The following is a 26,171-nucleotide window of genomic DNA, read 5'->3' on the forward strand; positions in this document are numbered from 1 at the left end:
AATGTCTTTTGAATGACGTGAGGAAGAGATAATTTCACAGCCTATCTTATCTTAATCCAGCATTAAAAATCTGAAAATTGATTCAGCCTGATTGCATTCATACGTTAATGGGGCGAGCTGAGTTTTAATGCATGCATTAGCTTGTGAGCTGCTTGCTACCTACGTTGACAGGATCATAACTGCCATGAAACCACACAAGTGACCGATTTGGAACATTGTGCATACACCGCAAACAGCCCTTCTCATCAGAGAGAGGCACAATTGTTCACAATTGATTTCAGTAGACTTTGATGTGAGGATGTTGCACAACAATTTTGGGAATATCGTTACCTTTTTTATTATTTTAACATTAAACAATTTTATTTATTGATTTGATATTTTAATTGAATTCATTTCAATTCATAATTTTTTTGTCACAATGCACTCTGCGATTAATACATGTGATGCTGTTTTAGAATTTGGCTAAAATTAGGTATCTTGGAGAGCTGCATAATTAAGTTGCCTTTGGGAACAGTTTTCACATTAAGATGCTGCATCCATAAGCAGCTTCATGGGTTTTAGAAGATAGCTGTTTTCTCTAACATTTGCAGTTTTAAGGTGGTGATGAGATGTCTCAGGTTTTATTTAGTAGCACGAGTTTCGGCATGTCTCTCTTCTCATCTCCCTCTGTTCCGTTTCCCCCAGCCCCTCGGAACTGTGTCATTAACAAAGATGAACTGCAGGATGGATTACGGGTCCTCATCCCTATGGATGACAAACTCCTGTATGCCGGCCACGTCAGCACGGTTCACTCTCCTGACATGTAAGAGACCCCCCGCCCGAGCTGTTTTCATTCTCTTTATACCCTCTGCTGTGTCTTGCTTCTTGTCTATGTATGAATCTCTTGTAGGCTGCAATAACTGTCATTAGAAAAATGTGTAATATTGTGTAAAATGCTTGCTAGACCCACTCCTATCTGCTTGAATGGGGAAACACCGAAATCTGAAAAACTGCTTGCCATACATTTAAAGTAGCATTTCAAATCAGCAACAAAATCGTGCACAAAAATGTCGCATGAATGGTCAAATACTGTTAAAAAAGCATACATTTTAGGACATAGATTTTTTTTTTCTATGGTAACCTGCGTTTTTTAATTGTAAGATTTATTTTTGGCAGTTTTGCCTTTTATTATGATAGGACAGATCAGAACTGACAGGAAGCGAAGTGTGAGGGGTGGGGGTTGGGATTGGGAAAGAAACCCGAGTCTAGATTCAAACTCGGGACGCCTGTTGCGCAATCCCGCGCTTTTAACAGAAAACCTGCACTTTTAACAGAAGCTGCAGTAACACAATAATGTTGCCAACTGGCAATTAGCCGTTTTTAGTAGAAGGTGGGATTTATTATGCCATATAATATTGTGTGTTGTAGATTCTTACATTCTTAGTAATGTGTGAACTTGTCTTGATATATAAACATATACAGTGGGGGAAATAAGTATTCAACACTTCAACAAATTTTTTATTAAACACATTTCCAGTGCAGCAATTCACATGAAATTTTGACCAGATGTTGGTATTAACTCAAGAAATCTACACAGATAAAGAAATCATAAAATTACAATCCATAAAAAAGTTATATTTAATGAAGTGAAATAGAAGAAAAAAGTATTGAACGCACAAAGAAAAAGCAGTACACCAAGGCAAGACACAGCAAGACAACAGCTGACTTCACTAATTAGTTCAACCTCCTATTTGTGCAAATTAGAATCAGCCAGGTTATTGCAGGTTAATCGGTTGGAAAACGCCTTACCCACCTCTGAATGTAACTATACAAACATCTCGTGATGGGTAGAGGCAAAGAGCTGTCCCAAGACCTTCGCAACAAGATTGTTGTGCTGCATAAAGATGGTAGTGGTTACAGACGGATTTCACAACTCCTAAATGTTCCTGTAAGCACCATTGGGTCCATTATACGCAAGTGGAAAGAAAAAAACTCCACCATCAACCTGCCACGCAAAGGAGCTCCTCGAAAGATTTCTGATCAGGGAGTCAGAAGGTTAATCAGAAGAGTAATTCAAGAGCCAAGGACCACTCGGAAAGAGTTACAGAGAGACTTGGAAGCAGCAGGTACAGTTGTCACAGAGAAAACTATAGGCAATGCACTCCACCGCCGCGGCCTCCATGCACGCTCACCTTTATATTTTTGAAGAAAAGGCATGTTGAAGCTCGTTTGATGTTTGCTACAAAACATTTGAACAACCATGTGAATTACTGGGAGAATGTAGTCTGGTCAGACAAGACAAAAATTGAACTTTTTGGCAATAATACCACACGCCATGTTTGGAGGAGAAATGGCTCTGCGTATGACCCTAAAAATAAACAGTGAAGTTTGGAGGTGGAAGCATCATGGTATGGGGCTGTTTTTCTTCTCATGGTACTGGCAGAATCCATGTTATTGAAGGGAAGATGAATGGAGACATGTACCGGGAAATTCTTGAGGTGAATCTGTTACCGTCCGCCAGGATGATGAGGATGAGACATGGATGGACATTCCAGCAGGACAATGATCCAAAACATACTGCAAAGGAGACTCGGAATTGGTTCCAGAAGAAGAAAATAAAGTTGTTGGAAGGAAGCGTCTTGAAGCTGTTACTGCAAACAAAGGCTTTTCCACCAAGGATTAAGTATAATCTCAGTTAGTGTGTTCAATACTTTTTTCATTTCACTTTATTACACAACTTTTTTTATGGATTGTAATATTCAATATTTTTTCTGTGTAGATTTCTTGAGTTAATACCAACATCTGGTCAAAATTTCATGTGAATTGCTGCACTGGAAATGTGTTTAATAAAAAAATTGTTCAAGTGTTGAATACTTATTTCCCCCCACTGTATGCCTTAGTCTTTGGCAAGGGTACATTCTTCTGTAGAGCCAGTAAGTTAGTGTTTGTTATTATTTTTAAATCATGTTTAATTGACAAAGTAATCATGTACATTATTGTCAATCCTGAAGCGAGATCCAGTGATTAGAGAAGTATATTTGTAACAGAAATCACAGCAAAGATGGCTAGGTAAAATGACCTAACTGAAACTTGTGGTGTTTGATACATTTACAAATCAAAAGAGATGTTTTATTGTAAGCAAATGCATTGCAGTGATGATGAATTCACTTATTTGATTACATAATTCTCAGTACTTTACTCAAGGAGAATGTTTTGTCTAGTTTTCCTCTGAATGAAGTGTTGGATTGTTTAGATTGATCTCACAGGCAGTTGGTTTAGTTCAAGGCTTCGAACCAAGGCCACTTAAAGTTGGCATTCATTGCTTTACACTTTTTAGCTGTAGCTCCCTGGCCATTTACAGATTCTTTTTACCGAACCGCTTACTTGAGCCACTTAGTGTTACAGGCAGTGAAATATTGCCAAGTTTTTCCTATTGTAAGGTCCAGTTCGGGGATCTCCATGGAAAAAATTTGGAAGTACAACGTTTTGTTTGGTCAGGAAACAGAAGGGGTGTGAAGTGTCTTGTGGGAGGCTATGACAGAATGGGCAGTTTTGTTTTGTTTGGACTTTGTATGCTTTCTGTAGTCTCCCATGGCCTATTATGAATGTTTTCAACTCACTTGAATGAACAAGTTTTAGTCCATTGAGGGGTGAGAGAGTTCTTCTAAAAGTCATCTCTATAAAAGATAATCTCATTTGGTGAAAATGTCAAACTGGTGCAGCATCTGGTCCGGGGATCGCTTCTGCCCTCTGTGAAATGCGTTGTCCTCCATTTTAGTTTCATTAGAGCGGTGGCCCACGGTTGCTCAATGACTGTGTTTAGCATGCAGCACAGAAACACGTCTTCCTCTTATCAGTCTGAAAGCGAGGAGCAGCCATCACGATCACTTCTCCCAAACTCCGGTGGTCTGCGAGCCAGAGGTCAGGCGACGTGTTGAAAATCTGGATGCTAGTTCACAAAAGTGAATCCCTAAATTAAGGGAGCAGAAAGGTGGTGCTTTATCTGTTCATTTGCAGCACATTTGTGTGGCATAATGAGATGTTTGTCATTTTGGCAGTGAAATATCTCTTCCCTCTATCGCTCGCTCTGCATGTGTCTCTTGTACTAAAAATAGCAGTTCCAGCCAAGCAAGGGAAAGGTGCCTTTGTGCAGGACTGTGTTACCGCGGCTCTTCAAAGCGGGTAGTTCAGTGTGACGGTGAGAACTGCTTGCGACAGGATTTAATATGACGAGACCGACTGCAACATCGCTTGTTGTTCACCCTGCCCTTTGGAAATTTAGTTCTGTGACGGCTTGTGCTACACAACACCTTAAACGCATCCAGAGATTGAAAATCCGTGCGGTGTCCACTCGGATGTTTATATGCCTCGCATGTCTTCATTAACAGAGCCTGGAGAGCCTGGGATTCTGTAGGCATGAACATACTTGCAGTACATGAGAGCAGACTGGTTAATTGTGCAGTCAGTAACTCACACAGCCGGTGTCGAATTGGAACTGAAATCTTGGGTAAGGAAAAGTGTCTGTTCTCAGCCTGAGCCTCAGCTTTCTCAGAACAAAGTCCTTTGGCAAAGCCATTGTCACACTTTCCAACGTGAAGACCATGCTAATGGCACAGGCCCATTATTTATGGGTAATGGCAAACTAATTGAAGCTTTCACTCCGTCCTTCACTGGCTCACCATTTTTTCACTCTGTTGAATCTTTAATTATGTTTTAGAGATGTGGCTCTATATAAAGAGAGAGAAAAATTAGATTTTTCACAGCTAAAATTCCCCATCTCTCACTGTTCCGACAATAATCAAAGATTTCTGAATGTCATCATGTCATCTCAGAGAGAAATATAAGGCAAATTGTATTTTATGCCTCTACACATAACTACTTTCTTTTGAGCCGTTTTCTCCATTGACATGTAAATAGTCATTTTTTTTAAACCTGCTTTTTATGCTGAAATGCTGAAGGATTTATTTATGTTAAGTGATGTAGTGTGTGTGTGTGTGTGTGTGTGTGTGTGAATCAAGTACATTTTCAAGATATTCAACACTAAAATTAAACCCACACAGAGCAACCAGTATAAGGCTACTTTCCAAATATATAAAACAATGGGTATGAAAAATTGATCCGAGCTGAAATTGTTTATTATTTGAGAACAAAGCGACTCTGGAATAACAGTAGTCACTTGCTATTTAGGAAAACCAGTTTCTTGGGAATATTATACATTTTTGCGGTCATTATACAAAAGTGTTTGACTGCAGAATGCCGCGAGTGACCAATCAGAATAAGTTATTTCCCAAAGGAAAATTTATTACAAAGTCTTCTGTAAAGACTTTTAGTACCAATGCCCTCCTTTTAAGAAACACAAATTTACAATGACCCATTCCATGTCCCAAGCCCACATTAGGTGAGCCATCCACAGACACGACAGATATTTAACCCCGCTTGTCCGGTCAGTCTTCCTCCCCCCTGATGCAGCTGGTGTGAATTTATCCCCGGCTTTGCAGACAGAACCAATCAGGTTTGGCCAGGAGAGTCCTCCCCCTCAGGCCAGATCCAGGAGGAAGTGATCTGGGGACGCTGTCCCCCATCACCTCCCAGGTCCATGTCACAATAATAAGACTGCCACTCGGTGATGGACACCTCTAAAGCCTGGCTCTGGGTCCATGCTTGAACTGCAGGCACCCTCATGAATCCAAATGAAAAAAGGCCAAACATCCAACTGTCACTGTCTTATTTTTTTTATATTTTTTTTTAAATCCACAAGCACCATCTTGGACGTCACACTTGCAGCTGCATGTATGCGCCCATTCAGATTTATAAGGCTCATGTGCTTGCATCCAATAATAGAGTGACCTGCACTTTAAAGGACCGGTCATTGTCGTTTCTCTTTTCCTCAGACAACCAATAAAAGTCCAAAAGTTTCCTTTTTATTTAACAGTATTGATGCTTTTGCGTGTTGGTTCGCCTTGGCAGTGGAAACTAGTTTAGCTGGAAGTGAATGTTACAGATTTTTCAAAGGTAAAATCTGCCAACTTCCAGAAATAATATTCCAATAATATTCCACATCTAGTGAGAACCCTATGTTTGGATTGTGGTCCACCTACACACTGACTTAGCCTGATCTGCCGTTTTTTTTTTTTTATTCCTTTTTTCCATTTTCGTCAGAGCCCATTTTGGATCTCACATGTGATGTCAAGAAACTGACTTATCTTACATATCCCCACTGCTCTGACTCCTTGACAGTAAAGACAATAAAAACGCCACAAAAGGATCAATTTATCGGGCAAGGAATACAAAAAAGGGGGCAAGCCCCTCCAAATTGTATCCCTAGGTTGAGCTTGAATAAGGAAGGGAGGGTGGTTAGAGAGAAAGCCAAGCTCCTTTGGGCATTGTGAATAAAGGCCGGTTCAAAGCTCAGTGTGTTTCTCAAAAGAGCCCTGTCTTCAAGCTCTTGGGCTGCTGAGTCTTTTGGTTTAGCCCCTCTACATCTCTCCTCAACAGCCTACTACATTATATTTTTAGACAAAACCATTATGAACTGGGTATAGACAGCTTCCTTCGACAGTTTCATGTGTGTTCTCACCTATCTGACATGGAAAAAAGTGACCCCCTACACATCTGTGCATGTTACTCCCAAAGAATTAAAAACAACGTCGTCTTAATCTTTCATCACATTGTAATAACTTGCTCAACTTTCACTTCTTGCTGACATCAGCTAGGATATGCAGGCTATTAGTTACTGTTAACCAATAGCCATATAGCTCTACAGCCATAGTTTTTGTTAATTGTTGTGGTTATTGCAGCCTTTGTATTTAAAGTCTGCATTAATTGAATATTCACCCATCACCTTTATCTATTTTAAAATCTTTATTAAAGTAATGTAACATTACATTTGATTGATTTTTGATTAAATTTCTAATGAAGGTTTTCAACTCTGTATCATTTTAAAACATTTAAACCCGGCAGGGTTAACCGTAGTATTCAACACTGATTACTGTCAGACTTTCAAAATCCTTCATCACGTATCAATTAAGGTTATAATCATTTAATTTTAAAACAGCCACCACAAAATCAGACTTTAGCACCTCTTTTTACTTTGATATCATTCTGAGGTTAAATAGAGATTTAAAATAATAAGAAATATTATATATTAATACAAGTATTCAAATGTAACCCCTTTTGTAATCGTTAACATTTTCATAAGTAACTTTAATTACACATATTTTTTTCTAACTGTAACCGATTACAGTTGCATTTATTTTGTAATTAAATTATGTAACGCCGTTTCATGTAACTCGTTACTCCCCAACACTGCATACTTCTCTCTGTTGACGTATGCAGGACTCCTAACATTCAGTCTGTTAAAACCTGACCTGACTTTCTTACAATTTACTGCAAACTCGCATTCAGATCAAACAATGCATAGAATCCAATAGAATAGAAGTCCCTACCCTACGCTTTATTTATTTAGAGGATTTGTTGGACTCAGATATACTTCACAATACAAAAGAAAAGCTCTGTCACGGTTTGTTGTAACTTGCAGTAATTTCATGCCAAATAATATTTTATTTAAAAATGATAGCACCTGTATTTCAGAAAGGGAGTAGTTCTTTTCCAATCACTTTTCACTATCAAATCAGTTCCTGATGATAAAATAAAGTCCTGGCCTACATTTTTTTTTTTTTTTTTTTTGTTGTTCCCATTGAATATCCTGATGCATTCTGAAATAGGTCACAAGGAAATAATTTAACGTTAATATTTTCATGACAACAGGATGTGCTAGATTTTTGTTTTGGGCTCATGACTGTCCTGTCTTACAGATACAGCGTGGTGGTGGAGGGCGAGAGGGGGAACAGGCCACACATCTACTGCCTGGAGCAGCTGCTACAGGAGGCGGTCAGTACGCCACACTGCCCTACACCATTCGCTGATCCACATACACGTTACAGCTCACCACAACAGGCCTGTGTGTTTTACTCCAGGCACACTCCTGTTTCCTCTCTCTGCTAACAGGCCCGAGGCACTGTGTAATATAGAAGCTGTTTAGCACCTTCCCCTGCTATTAAGCTAAGGGCATGTTTTGCTCCAGTACCTCTGTGTTGGTTTAGGCACACTCGCTTTCGCGGCTACCGCCTTTACTTCCTAATGTACTGTTGGAAGCGGACCACTGCCAAGAGCAACCTTAGCCTTTACCGCCTCTCTAAGATGGATTATATACACAAAATGTACATTTCCTCGCCAGAAATGATTCATCAGTTATTCGGCTTAGAAGATAGACGACCGCAAAGTGTCTGAATGCACACAGGTGTTGATTTAATAATCCTCTCTGATCCACACTGCCTTTGTCCTACAGATTATTGATGTGAAACCCCCCTCCGTTAGATACCTTCCCCAGGGGACCCGGATTGCAGCCTACTGGAGCCAGCAGTACCGTTGCCTCTACCCTGGCATGGTCGTCAGAGGTACAGCTTTCCTTTTCCGCTTAATTGAGCACCTTTCACTGGCTATTACAGACTATTAACCAATGTGTTTTACTGCATCTACGTTTCTCAAATGGAAAAATATGCACAAATGTCCACTGTCCTCCGCATAGAGGCGTAGTAAGAGAACCTTTCAGGGTTGTTTCATTTCCTTTAATCTAAATCTTTTAGCCAAGCCCATGAGCGCTGCCAGATAAACCGAACCGGGGAATGAAGGATGGTGTGGTTAGCTACATGCAGAGCTCTGCTGTATTATTATTTATTTTCCCTCCCACTGAGAAAGGAGGGAGCTGGAGACTTGTCAAGAAACTCTTAAAGGGAGGTCGCTGCTACTGCCGCTGTCAGCCAATGAGAATAAAAAGGCCCTGTATGAATCCCAGCAGCCGCTGAGAAATATGCGGTTGCTCTTTTCGTGCAGCAGTGTTTGCTGTTTCACTCAGTGGAAACGTAAATTGAGGTGATGCGTGTTCTTTTGCGTCAATCGTCAACCCTGTTACTTGTCCACAGGGAGCCCGGACATGGAAGACGTGGATGATTTGATTACAGTGGAGTTTGACGATGGAGACACTGGCCGGATCCCGCTCTCTCATATTAGGCTGCTGCCGGCGGACTACAAGATTCAGTGTGAGTATTCAGCGAAGCAGGGAGTAAAAGGAGAAGTGCATGAAACATTACCTTAATGTCGAAGTTAGGTAAACAGCCCATATGCAGTCCATATGTTTGATTTGGAGTCCATGCAGCCACTGATTTGTGTTTGCTTTTGCTCTTGAATTTGATGATGGATTCAGTAAAAGATGTTTTTCCACTAGTTGCCAGGGAGCTGCATATGATTGAGAGTGAGACTGAGAGATTTGAAGGCTTGTGTGTAATATTTAAGAGCACTGGGTAAATATTAATGCGTTTATGTGTTTGACTGTGAAAATATCTGTGGATGATCATTTTCAAAATTTATCAAATGGAGAAGCACGTGGAAATGTGCCAGTATTTTTGTGTGTCAATTTTGTCAATCACAAATGTCCTTATTGGGTCTATTAATAATGTTTTCTAAACTGAATTTATCTAAAACAGGTGCAGAACCATCCCCTGCGCTCCTCGTGGCTAGCACCAAAAGGCGAGGAAGGAAGTGCAGTAAGGATGTACCTGATGGCAAAGAGACACCACCCAAAAACACAGAGGAGCCTGCTCCGAAAAGCAGGGGCCGAGGAAGAAAACCCAAAACCAAGCCAGGTAATTTCCACTCAAACATTTACCCTCATTGACAGTTTGGCTGTTATTTTTGTAAAAGTGGTTATTGCTTTGGTTCAAATTAAACATTAAGACGTCAGAACTGGTGTTACTGAAATGAGAAATGCAGTGATCTTACAAAAGTGGATTGGATTGGTGGTTTCATAGGTAGTAAATCACTTACTTTTGCTTGGAAAGAGCTTACTGTCAGAACAGGAACTGCTTTTAGCCTCCCAGCATTTTTATGGAGGTAAGTGTGTTTTTGGTCTGGCATATTAAAACCTTCCCCCCTGTGCTGCTTTCCAGAGCCTGAAGTCACTCCAAAGGAGCATGAAAAGCCTGACACACCAACCCCAACACAGGTCCCCGAGAGGCCCCTGTCCAGCCAGAAAAGCGGCCCACGGCCAGGTAGAAAAATGAAGCAAGTCGGCACAGCCAGCCCCTACATCCCCGTATCTAATGAAAGCCAGAAGAAAACCACAGGAATCAAGCCCCCAGCCAAAGTGCGTTCCCAGCCCCAGTCTGTCTATTCGCCGCAGCTCTATGGAAAAGTTCTGTCTGTGGATCTCTATAATGAGCCCTCCACTTCTCTGGCCTCCTTTATATCCAACAATGAGACTGCGAGTCCCGTGGGGAAAGGAAAGCCGGTCAAACGCTTGCGAAAGCCTGAGGAGGCGGCATCTGGGTTTGGTGTGAAAACGCAACGCAAGCAACCACAGACTGAGATCCTTATCAAGCTGGACCATGAGGGAGTCATGTCACCCAAAACCAAGAAGACCAAAGCCCTCATGATGATGGAGGGCCAAAACCTCTCCAAAAGAGAGAACAAGTCTGTCATGGGTGTCAGCTACACTACAATATCCACTGCCGACAAAACACTGAAAGATAAAAACAAGCCGAGTGAGGCAGACCCGCCTACTACAGAGAGCGTGTCCACCTACAGTGTTCGTAAGCTTGGCAGTGAAAGCGAGGGTCTGATGAAGGTGAGCAAATCAGGGGAGAAGGACAAGAAGGAACTGGAGTGTCCCAACTGCAGTAGCAGCAGCAGCAGCTCGGAGTCTGAGGGAGAAGAGGAGCGAGGGGCCTCGCAGGAAAAGAAACCCAAACAAGACTCGACCAGCTCCAACAGCTCGCGGGCATCAAGTCCCACCACTTCCAGCTCATCCACAAGCAGTTCCTCATCCTCAGCTGGTTCTCACTCCTCCTCCTCCTCCTCCTCCTCCTCATCCTCCACCACCAGTGATGAAGAATCCTCCTGTAGCTCAGATGAAGAAGCGGTTGCTGTTTCTCAACCATCTCCAGCTGCAGAGCATGTACCACCTCAAGAGGAGGAAGATGAGAAGGCCAAGTTAAAAACGGGGCCTGCTGCAAACATCCATAAATTCCAGAAGCAGGCACAGCAGCAACAGCGGCACCAGCAGCAGAAGCCCCAGAAAGAGCAGAACGTGAAGCAGGGAGTCGGTCGCCCCAAAAGACGAGAGGGAATCCACCTCCCAACTACTAAGGAGCTGGCAAAAAGACAGAGGCTACCCTCCGTCGAGAACAGGCCCAAGATCTCCGCTTTCCTTCCTGCTAGACAGCTGTGGAAGTGGTTTGGAAAGCCTACTCAGGTAAGCCCATGGATTTTAGGATTGCATCTTTATTGAAGCCCCACCTATGCTATATCTACAACATCTCAAATTATGTATTGCATTGTGTAAAGTCCAAAGCCCCTTAGTCTTGCTAAGACCAAGCTTTCAAAAGTAGCATTTTATGTATACTAAATACATGTTATTGAATAATATTTTACACAATTGGACGAAATTACAGCTTGATTGGAAATGATACACAATGAAAATATTCTTTTTTTTTTCACATCACATGTCATTTTATCTCAAACATGCTCCTCATTGACATCTTTGTCTTACTGGTAAACAAGTAGACAATTTTTTGACATTTTTAGTGGCATAAATGTTTAGTGTTATGCAAAATTGTCATAACTGTGAGAAAATAAAAACACTAAACGATTTTTTTTCCAAAATATTAAAATGGTTAATGTTTCACTCGTTTTCACTTTTTTTTTTTTTTTTTTTAAGTGCCATAGTTAAAAATTCTAATTTTTTATTTTATTTTGAAAAGTTGCAAATACAAATTAAGGCCTTGTAAAAAGTTTCCAAGACAGTTTTAATGTGACCTTCATATAACAAATTGAAAGAAATATGTTAGTTTTTAATAAACGGACATAAAAGTGCCCGAAGAAATATTCTTTTGCTTTTCCTTCAACTTCTGACAGAGGCGGGGAATGAAAGGGAAGGCGAAGAAGCTTTTCTACAAAGCCATAATGCGTGGGAAGGAAATGATTGGTATTGGAGATTGTGCTGTGTTCCTGTCTGCTGGACGACCAAACCTCCCCTTCATTGGACACATCCAGAGCATGTGGGAGTCCTGGGGAAACAACATGGTGGTCCGTGTCAAATGGTTCTATCATCCAGAAGAAACCAACCCTGGAAAGAAACTTCATGACAAAAAGGTTACTTTCATCTCCCTTTGCTAAACAAGAATAATGGTTTGCGGGCACAGCATTATGATGTTAGTACTGGAATGGTACTTCATCTGTCCCAGTCTTGCCTTTATCTGGGTTTGTAACTAATCAAATTTTGTTTGGCAGAACTGGGATCAAATGTCTGGCCAAAGTCTTCCTGCTGTTCTGCAGGCTTCCAACCAGAGAAAAGACTTCATGGAGGTAAGAGAACCAATCCAGTAAATGGTTTGATCCTCTTCGTCCGGGTGAAAACAGACCAATAGCTCTCTCTGCTTTCTCTTTTCAGCGGGCCCTCTACCAGTCCTCTCACATTGATGAGAATGACGTCCAGACCATTTCTCATAAATGTCTGGTGGTCAGCCTTGAGCAATATGAACAGATGATTAAAACTAAGAAGTACCAAGACAGCGAAGACCTCTACTACCTGGCTGGCACTTATGAACCCACCACTGGAATGATATTCAACACGGATGGGGTTCCTGTAATCTGCTGAGGATCAACAAATGAGACTTGTGGAACCTAACGAATGAGATACAAGGGCTTGACAGATATGTTGGCTTCATCCAAAGCCCGACTAATCAGAGGAGTACAGAAAACGTCCTGACAAAGACACAAGCATCCGTTGAGATCAGAGACCACTTCATCAGATGTCCTTCATTACAAACACGATGGTGACGGTATTATCAAATTGCGCTAAATTCGCAGTTCAATGCAAGTGTTCGGTCTGTTAATGGAGTACTCTGCTTCATGATTGTGGTGGACAAATTATGTTATCGGGAATCTCCAGTTGAAGAGTAAAACGTGGCAAAGAAAGTGAAAGCGCGTCAAAAATGTCTCGAAGGTCAACTGCATCTGCCTCAGCCATCACCGGTGCAGCTGGAATGGAGGTGACACCACTTTTGCAGGACTCATTCTCCGGGTGAGAAGGCCTGCTTGGAACCAGCTTCTTTGGCCGTGGGACCAACAACGGAAAGAGTAATTAAAGCTGACAGGCCTTGTCACACTTCTGCCCAGAGAGTCGTCTCCACCACATGCTCCGCTGTCCAGTTACTACTGGTAGATCCCTGGCAGAGCTTCAAGGGCTGGCTAATGAACTCAGACGGGTAAAATGATAGCAGACGTAAAGCTGCGGCCCATGTGAGAAGCACTTAAAAGAAAGGACTGAACTGTGGTCTGCGAGCCTGCAAGGACTGTTTATTAATAGGAAAGTGTGAGTCACTTTTCCACCGAGCGGCCCAGAAGATCTATCCAGAATATTTATATACGATCCTCGGCCCTCAGCAGTGGCTGCAGAAAGGTTTCTTTTTACGAGTCAAGGGCTCTACTGGGACGGAAACAGATGCAGATGACGCCCGTTTGTAAATGCATGCATACAAGCTATATACGATATGAACAAATATATTTTATTTTCTGTACAATAGATTTATGTGACAGTAATTTTTTTTAAAGCAGCAAAAGATAAAAAAAAGCTTTAATAAACTGTGAATAATGTTTAAAATGATAACAAATATCAGGAACTAGTTTTAGAGTACAGATCTTGTAAGTCGTTACTGGAATCTCAGATGCCCACTACATTGACGACGCAATGTAATGTAATCTTGATAACAAAACTGCTATTACAGGACAAATGGTTCGTGGGATTTTACAGTGTCCAAAGCCAGTTGTCCCATAATGCAGTTTTGCAACAGAAAGCACTTAAATTCTGCCCTTGGTCTTACACAGGACAGACTTCCCTTGACAATCCCCTGTTCAGGTGGACGTGAAGCGCTTTGCGGGAAAACCATTTTAGTTCTCTCATTGCTTCTCAGGGTCAGTGAGAGATGGAGAATGAGTTTAAAAGCACCATATTAATCAGGCCATTGCTTATCATGTCTGTTTTACTCGGCTTTCTCTTTTTTTCTGGAATTATCCCCACAGAAAGCAATTACATCTCATGCATGAAAGCACTTTCTTCGAATAAACAAATAGCAGCAGTGTAGGTGACGTTATCTGTTAGCGCTGAAAGTCAAAAGCGGAGTTGTTTTTTGTCATTCTCACGTTTTTCTCATCTCGACTTTTATTCCAAGCCGTTTTCTGGTTCGTTCTTAATAGCCTTAACCTTGGTCCCTAAAAGCTGCCGTGTACCAGCAGAATCAAAGTCTGAATGTTGTGTTTGAAAATAGGTCCTTCTGATTGATATTGTGCTCCAGAGAAAGTGCCATCAGTCATCAGAGGCAGTTAGGACCGTGCTATGTATTCGCTGCTTCTCTAATCAAGACCAGTCAAATGTATTTGATTCATGGCATCCTTACATGGATGAAGAGACTAGCAAACACATTATTTGCTTAATTGCAATTATGGTTCTTATTTGTGCCTCATTTTTATGGTTCAGAGGAGGTATGAATGTCTTTTTCATTTTAAAGGTTGGGCACGTGTTGGTCAAGTACACGTGTTCTTTGATGCTGGAAGGAAAGTGTTCTTAAAAGTTTGTCATTTCTGTGTTTTTTTTAAATAATGAAACAAAAACCATTAGATGATCTGTAATCTTGTTTAAACAATTATGGTTACCAAGATGAATAGAAAAGATGAGTTTAGAGGCTACTTTTGTTGTTGATGTCTGCAGTTGCCCAGCCAAATTTTTTTAAACTCTGTAATTATTTCTACCTCCCACCTTGGTTCAACGTTTCATGTTTTTGTTTGATATTTTCTCTTGGTGGTATTTTTACACTTGTGAAAGAAATGTCACTGCATGCGGGCTTTTAAACCATTGCCTGTTTTTAATTCTTTCGCCATGAAGAATACCCTGGTGTCTCTGTGAATGATGTTCATTGTATACATATTGGTTCTTTCTGTTTGGTTTTATTTTTTCCCCCGTTTTTAGAGGGAGAATAGTGAGATCAAGAAGGGTATGGACACTAGAGACTTCCAGTCTTTGCGATTGGAAAATATTTGACCTACTCAGTATTTTGGAAATGTCTTTATATTATAGAAATGTTGACACTATTACGTATAGTAGAACCGTCTGAAATGTCTGAAATATATATTTTTTTCATGTACGTTTCATATTACATTGCCCAGTCTCTCTTAAAGAGATCTTATCTTGTTGATATTCAATAGGTTGTATTTCTTAACATGTTTTATCATTGTATGTGTGGTCTCGAGGCTTAAAACGATATTCAGCCTATTCCGGTTCGGACTGTTTTTCTAAGTCATCTAATTTGGTTGAGGATTTTACACACACCCAAAGCTAATTCAAATGCCAAATGATCTTCGAATGCACAGTGAATCTGAAGCAACATTAAGCAAGCTCTTTTTGATTTGACACGATCTTTTAAATACAGATCTGTGTTGAACATTTTTGCCTGTTTAGCGAGTTGTACAATTTAAGTGCCCCTCAAAACAAACGTTTACTCGGAGCTTGAGTCCAGCTGAAAGCACTTTTTAAAGTATTTTTGTCTGCATGTTTTAGAAATTGCATATATGCTTCTAGGAATAATATTAGAGCAATCAACAAAAAGTATATTTTGCTTATTGTGACGTAGTGTAACGTGAATGGAGGCCGGAGTCCATCCCTTCCGCTTGGGTCACTGAACGAGACAGTGGCCTCTGCTGGTAGCAGTCGAGTGGGATGAATCGCTAAAGTCCTCTGCTATTCATCCAATGTCCGTTTGAGTGTCTCTTATGATGTATAAGGTTTAACTGGCTTATTAGAAAACAGTGTATAGCCGAGTAGACGCATTATAGAGTTCACTGTTTGCATGATTCTGTTCAACCTTTTTCTTTTGGTTTCTTTATGACATTCCCCCTCTCGGAACAATCGTCCTCCATGATTAATGTGCAATACTGCTGAATTTGGATTCTGTGAGGTAGCTGCTAGTGAGGGAAGGAACGTGTTCATGAATGTGGGAGATGAGAGAGAGAGTTAGTGTGGACTGGAGGCTGGTCCTTCACTGGTCTTCATCTGCTGTTCCTTCAGCATTGATATGGTCCTGTTACAAAATAAAATAATAAAAATTAAAAAAAGCTATAGTTTTGAAATTATTTGAAATTTTAAAGCATCAAGGTTTTGTAAATGATCCTTTATGAGAGGGGGAGATGAGTATGGATATACTTTGTACACACATTTAATCTTGTAAAAAGCAAAATTACAAAATAAATTTTTTAAACATTGAAATTGATATTAAAGATTGCTGTTGACTTGTGTGTGAACTTATGGAATTGGAACTTATGGATTTTTTTTTTTTTACAGACGCAACCAGCATTATCAGTGTTTTCAATTCTTTTAGTATCTCAGTATTTTTTAGTTCATCAATAAACGTCATGAAATGGTATTGAGTTGGTCTATTTTTTGGTGCATTTGTCGCTGCTTTCTTTTTTTCCACAATAATCGAGTGTGTAAAACCCTCTGGCTCTGAATTGCCTCAATCCACATTGTATTTGGATCCAAAACCTTTTGGGAGAAGTGTTATTACGACCTGATGAGCTTTTTAGAGCTCCTGTCATTTGCTGTATAAGTGCATCTTTAAAGATGCCTGTGAGAGCCGAGCAATAAGACTTGTAGTGTAACACTCAGTCTTCCTTATGACCACCATCATACTGAAATTTTGGCCATGTGACCACAGGAATGCTGTAAAAAGGTTTCATCTTACAACATGCTGAATTTCATATTGATGTCCACATTGAGGAAAATTAATGTTGTCCTCTGAAAATATTGTGGTGCTCTATTGAATGGATGTTATTTGTGTTATGGTAGTCCTTGAGCCTTGGCCCTCCTTTAAAAATCCCATTTCTGAAAGTGTTTTTCAGCATCCGCGCTATGGTGCAATAGATTCAAAAGGTCACCAGGGTGTTTTGTTAGGCAAGAGGTGGTTTCTGAGTCTCCCTTGTGAGCAATCACATCCATCAGGATGCCATTTTAGAGCTTCCTGGAACAATTTACAATTTATCGCAGCTGTTGTTGCATTTTGCTAATGCTAGTGCAACCTCTTTAGTGAGTTCAACAGAACGAAGCTTGCTTTGAGGGGAAAAAAAATAAGTTTCCTGAGCAATTAATGTTACCAAGGGAGTCATGTTTGCTGTGTTGACCATTCATAAATTATTTCTTCAAGTGGACACCTCCCTGCCAAAATGGCAAAACATCTCAAGTCTACTATGATGACATGGAACTAAAGTGCTCTCTTTGGATGGGCCTCCTATTATTAGTGGGCTGGCATGACTGTTTGAAACCGTTCACTCTTCCAGAAGTCTAAATAAGGAAGAGATTGCATTTTAAGTGCTTGTGAAATCGGAAAGAATGCTTGCTTTGTGCTGCCACAAATCATGTTGAATTTAAAGCCCTTGGCTTATTTTTCCTCCATCAAAAGCACAACTTCTCAATTTCCATTAGCACTGTAAATGAGATTTGAAAATGCATGTCTTTGATTTTGCTTGTAGTGGCATAAAATTAGCATAATGCAATCTAACAGAAGTGCGCCTTAAGTTTTATTACTGACCAAATGCATCTTGCATATAGAGGCACGCATCATGCACGCTTTCTTAATCTAAATCAGGAAAAAGAGTGTTTATGATTAAAACAAATGTGAAGTAGGTTTAGCTGAAATATTTTACTCTTAAAGGGACAGATAAGACAAAAATGACAGATTTGCAAAGACAAAATGAGTAAATGATGAATTTTTGTTTTGCACTGAACTATTCCTTTAACTGCTACATTTGGGTTCGCTGTATTTCCACAGGGTTTCACGATCCTTGGATCACGTTCATAAAACAAAGGAGGAACAAATCCCTCCACATCTCCAGTGTAAAAACATTCACAACCGCAGCGTTTGAGGTGCTGCGATCATTCAAGCTAAAGACATGTTTGAAGCTGCTGCTTTGATGTCAAGTCAACACATCAGAACGCAGGCAGTTTTCATGTCAATCACTTAAGCAGTGGCATCGACAAAAAACGGCACTTTTACTTCGTTACTGTGGGCGACGCTCCTCTCGTTACCTTATCTTAATAGGCCTACAATACAAGTTAAAAATGCTTCAATTTATTCCAAACGCGCCGTATACTTTTCTCTGGGCAATGAGCGATACCCATTCGCGAATGATTCATTCTTTTGAGTTAATTCTGTTCAAAGGCTTGATCAAACCAGTGAATCGGTTCTCGAATCAGTTTGAATGATTCGTTCAGTTCCCTGCCGCACGCGCAGAGTCATCTGAAGCGGTTCTCACTTCAGAGTTGTATCAAGAGCGGCGCGCGACCCGGGGCCTGTACCATGAAGCCGGATTAGCTGGCTAGCCAGGTAAGTTTCAGTTTAGTTTGCACCAATCCTGGGTTTTAGATACCATGAAAGTGGCTTGGCTTTTAGCTGAGTTCATTGCCATAGTAACTTACACTCCACAGCAGGTTATGTTCTGAGTTAGAGATTGCAAACTGAAATTGGACCAATCAGATGTGAGCAAAGTGACACATGTATGACACAAAAAAAGTCACTCCCCCAGTTTCTCTTTCTACAAATTAAAGGTCACTATGAAGTACCGTAAAAAAGATACAACAAAATTGTCTGGCTTCACTGATAATTACAATTTACGTATGATTTATATAATTATTATAAGATTTATATTATTATTACTCCATTACACACAAGCACCTTTAGTTTAACAATTATTATAAAGCATTCATTTTAAATAAATATTAATATATACAGATCATATGTAATAAAAATAAGTGGTAGAATCAATAGATAATGCTTTAAAATGTGACCTTACATGTTTGAGTCTCTATCATATATTATGAACTATATAAACTAACTTCACAAGTTTAACTTGTGACTGCACTTATAGAGCAAGATAATTTCCTTTATTTGTCCTCTTTCATGGACAAGTACTTCAGTGGAAATGCGTTTAAATTCCTCATATTCTTTAATCTCTTAACCTTTAACAAAATAGTTCTGAATCTCGCTGGCTCTCGCGAGAAGTAAATTACACTTGCGCTGTGGTGTGATTGGCTGTTCGCCGCTGATGTCACACATTCATGTGCACGCGCTCCATTAACTCAGGATTAAGCCTGAGTTGACAGAGAAAGTTGATGATCAGCTTCATGGTACCGACAAAGCCAGATTGGAGTGGTTTGGATTTGTCAACTCAAAACTTATCCTATAACTCTGAATTTGTTCATCTACCATCATGGTACAGGCCCCCGTTCCAGGAGGAATGGACACAATTAATGTTGATATTTTCACAATATTTACGCTTGCAGAAATATAGGCTACATTTGTTTACGTTTTGCAGAACAGACGGAAGAAGATCCGGCATCGTTTCGTTACGTTCAGATGTTCGGTAGCGGTCGTGTGAGGAGTTTTTACTCTTTTCCGTGTCAGCTTTTATATATATATATATATATATATATATATATATATATATATATATATATATATATATATATATATATATACTTTGAAATAGCCTATAATTTAAGTGTGATGCAAATCAGAATTTTCATCAGCTGTTACTCCAGTTTTCAGAGTCATGTGATCCTTCAGAAATCATTCTAATATATTGATTTATTACCAGCTTTGGAAACAGTTTTGCTGCTTGATATTTTTTGGAACCTGTGACATTTTGTTCAGGATTCTTTGATGAATAGAAAGCTCAAAAGAACAGCATTGATAATAAATCAACACATAGGAATGATTTCTGAAGGATTATGTGACACTGAAGACTGGCGTAAAGGCTGATGAAAATTCTGATTTGCATCACTGAAATAAGTTACATTAAAAATCTCATGAACGGCACACACATACATTACCTAAATTTTATATCTAAATAAATATAGACTATAGATATACAGTATATGATCCAAAGTAGGCCTAACTAATAACTAACTACTTGTAGTTTTTTTTATCCGATACTTTTTTAATCGTACTCAAGTAAATATTCAGACCATTACTTTTACTTGAGTAAATATTTCTATAAGTTCTTTTACTTTTACTTGAGTACAGTTTTTGGGTACTCTACCCACCTCTGAGCACATACACCCTGTGCTGTGTAGTAACAGTGTAGTAAGTATGAGAAATTACAGGCCAATGACTCTCCCAATGCTCTTCTGCTTGTGCATTCATCACGAGAGAATTCACATGTGACTTAAAAATATTCAAAGGTGTACCACCTCAGAATTATCATGGAATTTCATTTAAATAAATGAGAGAACAGGTGCTCTGGGGCAAAGGCAGATACGGCTCAATAATGTGCCCTGAGTAATCGGCGACTCCTGCTGTGTGTGAAAATGACAACAGTCAAAGAGATGCGGTTGCTCAAAGGGAGCATATATACTCCATGGCTACATGCATTATGACGCCCCCCCCCCCCCCAAAAAAAGTGAGTATTTTTAAGAGCAGAGCTGCAGCCTTGCGGGAGTCAACCGCTGCTGTCAAAGCTCATAGAAGCAATTAAACCCACCAAAGGCCACCTTCTCTGTCGACTAGCTATGATCCTCTGTCAGAAGGGGCCACAGCACAACGCAAAGAATCATTATGCTAATAAGACCCAAAAAAGCAGAAAGAAGGCATGCAATATTCATACCATCCATCATGATAAACTATTCAGGAGTCATTTAGCTGGAATGCTCATTTAACGAACTGAGGCGTGGAACAATTAACACGCGCCGAGCGATGAAAGCGTACTGTGATGGAGGGGACGTCGGCAGCTCAATCTCTCACCAGGGATGCCATTTGAATTTCTACACACTAATGGTTGACTTTTCCTCTACACTTCCACTCAATATCCAGAGTCCATTTTGTGTCTTCCATCACCAAGGCCAGCATAAAATGGCCTCCGAAAGCGTGGCTGATTTTCACTGTTACCGATCACAAGCTGCGTTTGAATGGAGATATGATTGAGTGTTTGTTTTAGGACTGCATTAAACATTAAGGTCCTCGGAGCAAGGGTCGTCCATATTGCGGTAGCATTTTACCATTTATGACCCATTAAAATGATTGCAGTATAAAAACAAACATTTACTGGCAATCTCAGTCCATCAGTATAAAAGGGAAAGTGGAATAATTCAGAAGTGATTGCTAGGTAGAAAATGTAGGTTCTTTGACCCTCTGGGATCTGTGGTTTGGAAGGAGTCTCAGTCCAGAGCCTCTGCCTTCCTTCATTACTGCATGTGCTGACAGCAAACAAGCCGACTGGCATTGCTCGGGGCCACGAGGCCTATGTCGTGGCTCCGAGGCCCAAGACCCGGTCCTGTCATGGCCCATATCACTCTGTCCACCGAATTGTTTCCCCCTCAACAGGAACAGGATTTATGGCAGTATGAAGTGCAGAGATGCATGTCTGACCACGCTCTCGGCTGTACAAACCGCTTCAGGGAGGGCCCCGTTCATATTATGATTTCCGGGGCATAGCAATCACCGCCTCAGAATTGAGACAAAATGAGAGAACACCTCACAGCGCCGAAGCGTGTATGCGTGCGCACCTGTTAGGAAAAAACCAAGAAAATGTGTGCAATGGACCTCGGCTCCTCACAGGAGAGCCATTTGCCTTGTTGTTCCAATATCCTGCTGTGTGGATACATTAGTGGCCGACTCCCCCATTCCGACTGTCACCGAATCTCCAGGCTCCCATTGTGGCAAGAGAGAGACGCCCAGAGCCTTGGTAATATCACACTGTCATTTTGCCTGAAATGGTAATCTTTTACAAGAAAAAAGATGAGATTTTTTGTAACGGAAAGCAATAAATGACCAGTTGCATTGTGTTTTTGTACATTATAAGCTGTCTTGGAAGGGGCCGGCTGAGATTGCACATGGTTTTTATAGTAAAATTACACAGGGAAATTGCATGATGGAAGTGAATCATAGTATCTGTGGGTTATTCAGTCCTCGGAGTACTGAACTTATTACCAGACTTCATAATGAAATCTGCAGTCAAGCGCTTCCAATTTGTTTCGCAGTGCTTCATCGGAGAGGGGCGTTTGTTTAGCTGCGCTGACGTGTCGTGATGTATTTACTCTGACAGTGCCTTTTGAGCACTCGTTGGCTATCTAGTGGTGACATATGCTCCTTGGCAATTTAAGGCCGAATGTAAAATGCTGGTCACAAGCATTCCCACTTGGCTTTCTATTGGCCAATCTGTTGCCGAGTCGCATATTGTATGATGAAAGTTGCATGCGACTCACGTCAATGATTTCCCAGCATTCAACCTAGTTGCACATGCTTTGCTATTGATTGCAACAACATCGTCATCAACAACAACATCAGCCTTGCTGGTAATAAACTGTGTGCCAAAGTTGACTTATAGAGGTGAAAAGCCAAGCTCCAGCTCAGCGTTCTCTTTCAGGCAGAGTGTGTGCGAGTGAGAACCAGACAACCGGAAATCAAACTGAGCAAAAGGCAGTTTAGAGGAGGGGAGGGGGTGATTGCAGTGGTTGGATCAAGAGCCATTATGTTCGACAAAATGGGACCTTCAAACCCTGCAGAGCCCTTTTCCCAAAGTATGCCGTCTGAGGGGAGGCTGGGTGGGAAAAAACCTAGATCTATCACTGGGAGGATTGCTTTTCCTGCTGCCTTCCTATCAAGTCACCGTTAACGAATTACCGTCGATCTATACGGGAATTAGCAGTTGGGTCCCTAGAAGTGAAGGGCTGATAGATGGAGGTGTTAATAAAGGTTGCTCACCTCCTCTAGCTGTGACGATTGTCAAAGAGGGAGGTGGGCAATAATCAGCAATAGGCCATTTACACCGTTCTTCTGCCAGCAGAGCGAATTCAGCGGCCACAAGATTCGCAAACACGCCACACACACCTGGGACGCCTGTCTTTTGAGGAGAGCCATTTAACAGTAATTCTGGCTCTGTGTTGCAGAGAATGATTTGACATTGTTGGGGGTGAATCCTGCAACGCCCCTTCAGTTTGCCGTTGAGGAGGAGGAAATCGACTGAAGGAGAATTGTCACCCTCAATAGAGTCCACAAACCATGCAGTCAAGGGCTGGTTTCATCCGTCAAAGCTTGGCCCGGAATTAAGTGTTTTTAGACAGGGAATCACTTCAAATGAAGTTATATCCAATCAGCCCGATGAACTTTTTGGAGTTTTGACTGTCACAGTTTTAAATGGTGGGACATAATGAAGCTCAGCTCAACTGCCAGTATAAATTGGCTGTTGTCCTGAAGAACATCTCACAAAAGCTAGGCTAGGGTGTTATTACTTTCTGTCTTAATGCAGTGCCAGGTTTCATTTAGCATCTAAAAAATGGTCAGTTCAATATGGTGATGATTAGTTGATAAACCTTGTTCTACACAAATATCATTCAAATTAAATTCATATTTAGATCGACTGCAAACAAGATTAGGATTAATATGTGACCCACTCCATCATTGGAAATCGTCTTGATCCAGAAAGTCATTTGGTGTTTTATGCATTGAATAAAAGTAATTTAAATAGTGATAAAAATCTTCACAGATTTTTTTTTTTTTACATGTATGCTCAATTTATTCAAGCATACATTTCTGCAATTAAGAAATTAATAAATGATGACAACAATAATCAATGCATTTATAGTGCGCATATTCATAGTTATATTTACAGTTTTAGCTGTAAATATAACTATGCAGGGGGGTGGTGATGGCGCAGTGGATAAGACACATGCCTTTGGTGTGAGAGACCCGGGTTCGAATCCACTGTGAGACACCAATTTGTCCCTGAGCAAGACACTTAACCCCTAGTTGCTCCAGAGGCGTGCGACCTCTGACATATATATAGCAATTGTAAGTCGCTTTGGATAAAAGCGTCAGATAAATGTAAATGTAGCTATATGCTCTTGTAAATTTTATTTCTTGAATTTCATAATGAAACTGATACAATTTGAAAGCTGAGACTTTGTTTCATCAAAAAGAACATAAGATGCAAAAGAATCAAAATTCAATGTTTTTGCTGAACTTTTTTCCAGAAATGTCCCACTGTGACTTCCGACTCATTTCGATGGAGCATGACATACAGTATGTCCGCCAAGTGTCTGGCTAATTTTCCGTCTGCTAAACACCTCTTGTCGCAGTAGCTTCATGTAAGGATATTTGTTTTGCTTGTAGCTTTATTGTGCTTGTTTAGGATCAAAAAATTAGCATATTGTTATAGCACCATTAGCCCCTGCTGGTCGATGCTTGAACTACACACTCTCTGGGCAAGTATCTTTTCTTCAATGACAGCCATTAAAAAATAGCTGGGTATTCTGACTAAATACATTTTTATATTTTATATTTTATATTATAGTTAGTATATGTTTCACTTTTTTGTTTTGTTCCGAGGGCTCTTAAAACCATTAAATAGACTTTGTGAAATAGAATATTACAATAATTACATATTTTGCAGTGTCGTCACAATGTTTTTTTTCACGATGGATTGATGGATTTTTCTTTGTTTAGCTTTACCATATGCATGTATGTTTAGTTCATGACAAAATTAAATTCTTTTCACTCCACAGCTTAACAGACTGAATGAGAAATGATGAAAATTGTTTCCACCCTTTTCCATCTAAAGTCTTTTCTTCTTTTCCTCATTTCCATTATGTGCCTTTTCAAATGTTTTGATTGTGTGAGACATTTTCTTTTTACTACTTCATAATAAAGAAGCGGATAGAAAATTGCTGTGTTCTCAAATGGCTCGCTATCTGGTTATTAATCTGACAAAAGCATCTCCACCAAGATCATCTGAAAGTACTCGCAGTGCAGCTCCTTTGCCAGTAATAACAAAGCGTGCTTTTTTAATATGCAGACCGAGAGTGCGAGTGCATAAGCAGTTCGCACTCAGAAAAGTGCCAAGGCGGTTTTGAATTTTAATCAAATCTCAACTAATGCTTCTTTACGTAAAAGAGTGCATGTGAAGTGAATGCTCTCACACTGAGATTCTGAGCGCTCTCGCTGCATGCCAACATACGATGCATTCATCTGCTCAAAAAGAGGCAGAGGAGACCATTGATCCGTGTTGCCTGGAGGGGTAAAGGTCTCCTTTCCTGCGGGATCCGGTAGGTCTGCCTCAAATATTCTGACAGGAGTCCCAGATGGAGGCCCCACCACTGAGCTCTCCCATCCCACCGCCGCCGGCCCCTCTGAAAGGAACAAACAGTGAAGAAGGAGCTGTCAACACCCAAACTGCCTGGAGGTTCTTCACCTTCTTGCAATAGATGGTCCGGTCCACTGTAAACACACCTGAAGCGCTGAGCTTTATCCTGTAAACTGTGTGTTGAAAGGAGAGTTCACTCAGCGACGACTGACGCCAGGATGTGAAAAAGTAAACCTCGATCCTTTTTTCCTTTCAGCTGCCCTGCCAGGCCTGCCAAGAGAGTTGGGCGGAAACTGTCTTTCTGCTCCCTGAAGGCAGGTAGACGGCCACTGTGATGTTCAATCAAGCCTTGCACAGCTTTGCACTTTCCAACTTGAAAAGAATCTAATCCATCATAGTCACCATAGCGTTTTTTGTTTCGCACAGCATTCGCAGGCAATGCACTGAATGTATAACACATCTACCTGTGGTACTAGCAAAGTGCTTTTTCCATACATGCGGTGAACTCCACAATACACAATAACTTCGTCCCTGATTCAACCCTGAGTGAACAGAGACTGGCAGAGAGGCCACGAGGTTCAGTGTTCCCTCTGAGCTCATTAGTTTCATTCTACACCCGATGTCCTTACAGATTGATTGATGACCTTCATCTGTAGATCACAGCATCTGGAGAGCAGCAGGGTAGCTGAGATTGTGCTGCAGCAGAGGGTCCATTAAGTGTGGAGACCAGCTGCTCTCTGTCCCAGGGTTTAGAGTGTGTGACCATGGGCGATTGGCGATTTCACCTAGTGCCTGGAACATTTCTGACAGCTTTCAACAGTTTGATGGGATGAGTCACATAAACAGTGGCACTTGATGTCGAAGCGTCCATTAGCTCAAAAACCTGTTTAAAAGCTTTAAGAGCTTGTCCAAAAATGAAAGTTCTGTCATCATTTACTCACCCTCAAGTCGCTCTA

The 26,171-nt window shown here is 40.7% G+C and overlaps 1 protein-coding gene across 3 annotated transcripts in view; it reads left to right on the forward strand.

Moving 5' to 3' along the window:
* The window catches only part of LOC306864519 (trinucleotide repeat-containing gene 18 protein-like), a 70,367-nt gene extending 53,860 nt beyond the window's left edge, over positions 1 to 16,507 (forward strand). For all 3 annotated transcript variants that reach the window (XM_079408577.1, XM_079408578.1, XM_079408579.1), the window contains exons 22-30: positions 685 to 802; positions 7,794 to 7,869; positions 8,327 to 8,435; positions 8,961 to 9,077; positions 9,522 to 9,680; positions 9,984 to 11,287; positions 11,950 to 12,186; positions 12,325 to 12,399; positions 12,485 to 16,507. In XM_079408577.1, the coding sequence (XP_079264703.1) occupies positions 685 to 802; positions 7,794 to 7,869; positions 8,327 to 8,435; positions 8,961 to 9,077; positions 9,522 to 9,680; positions 9,984 to 11,287; positions 11,950 to 12,186; positions 12,325 to 12,399; positions 12,485 to 12,691 (2,402 nt within the window). In that variant the 3' untranslated portion in view covers positions 12,692 to 16,507. The remainder of the gene's footprint in view (positions 1 to 684; positions 803 to 7,793; positions 7,870 to 8,326; positions 8,436 to 8,960; positions 9,078 to 9,521; positions 9,681 to 9,983; positions 11,288 to 11,949; positions 12,187 to 12,324; positions 12,400 to 12,484) is intronic.
* Positions 16,508 to 26,171: the final 9,664 nt, after the last annotated feature.

This window comes from Barbus barbus, assembly GCF_936440315.1.
Source record: "Barbus barbus genome assembly, chromosome: 4".
NCBI classification, from domain to species: Eukaryota; Metazoa; Chordata; class Actinopteri; order Cypriniformes; family Cyprinidae; genus Barbus; species Barbus barbus.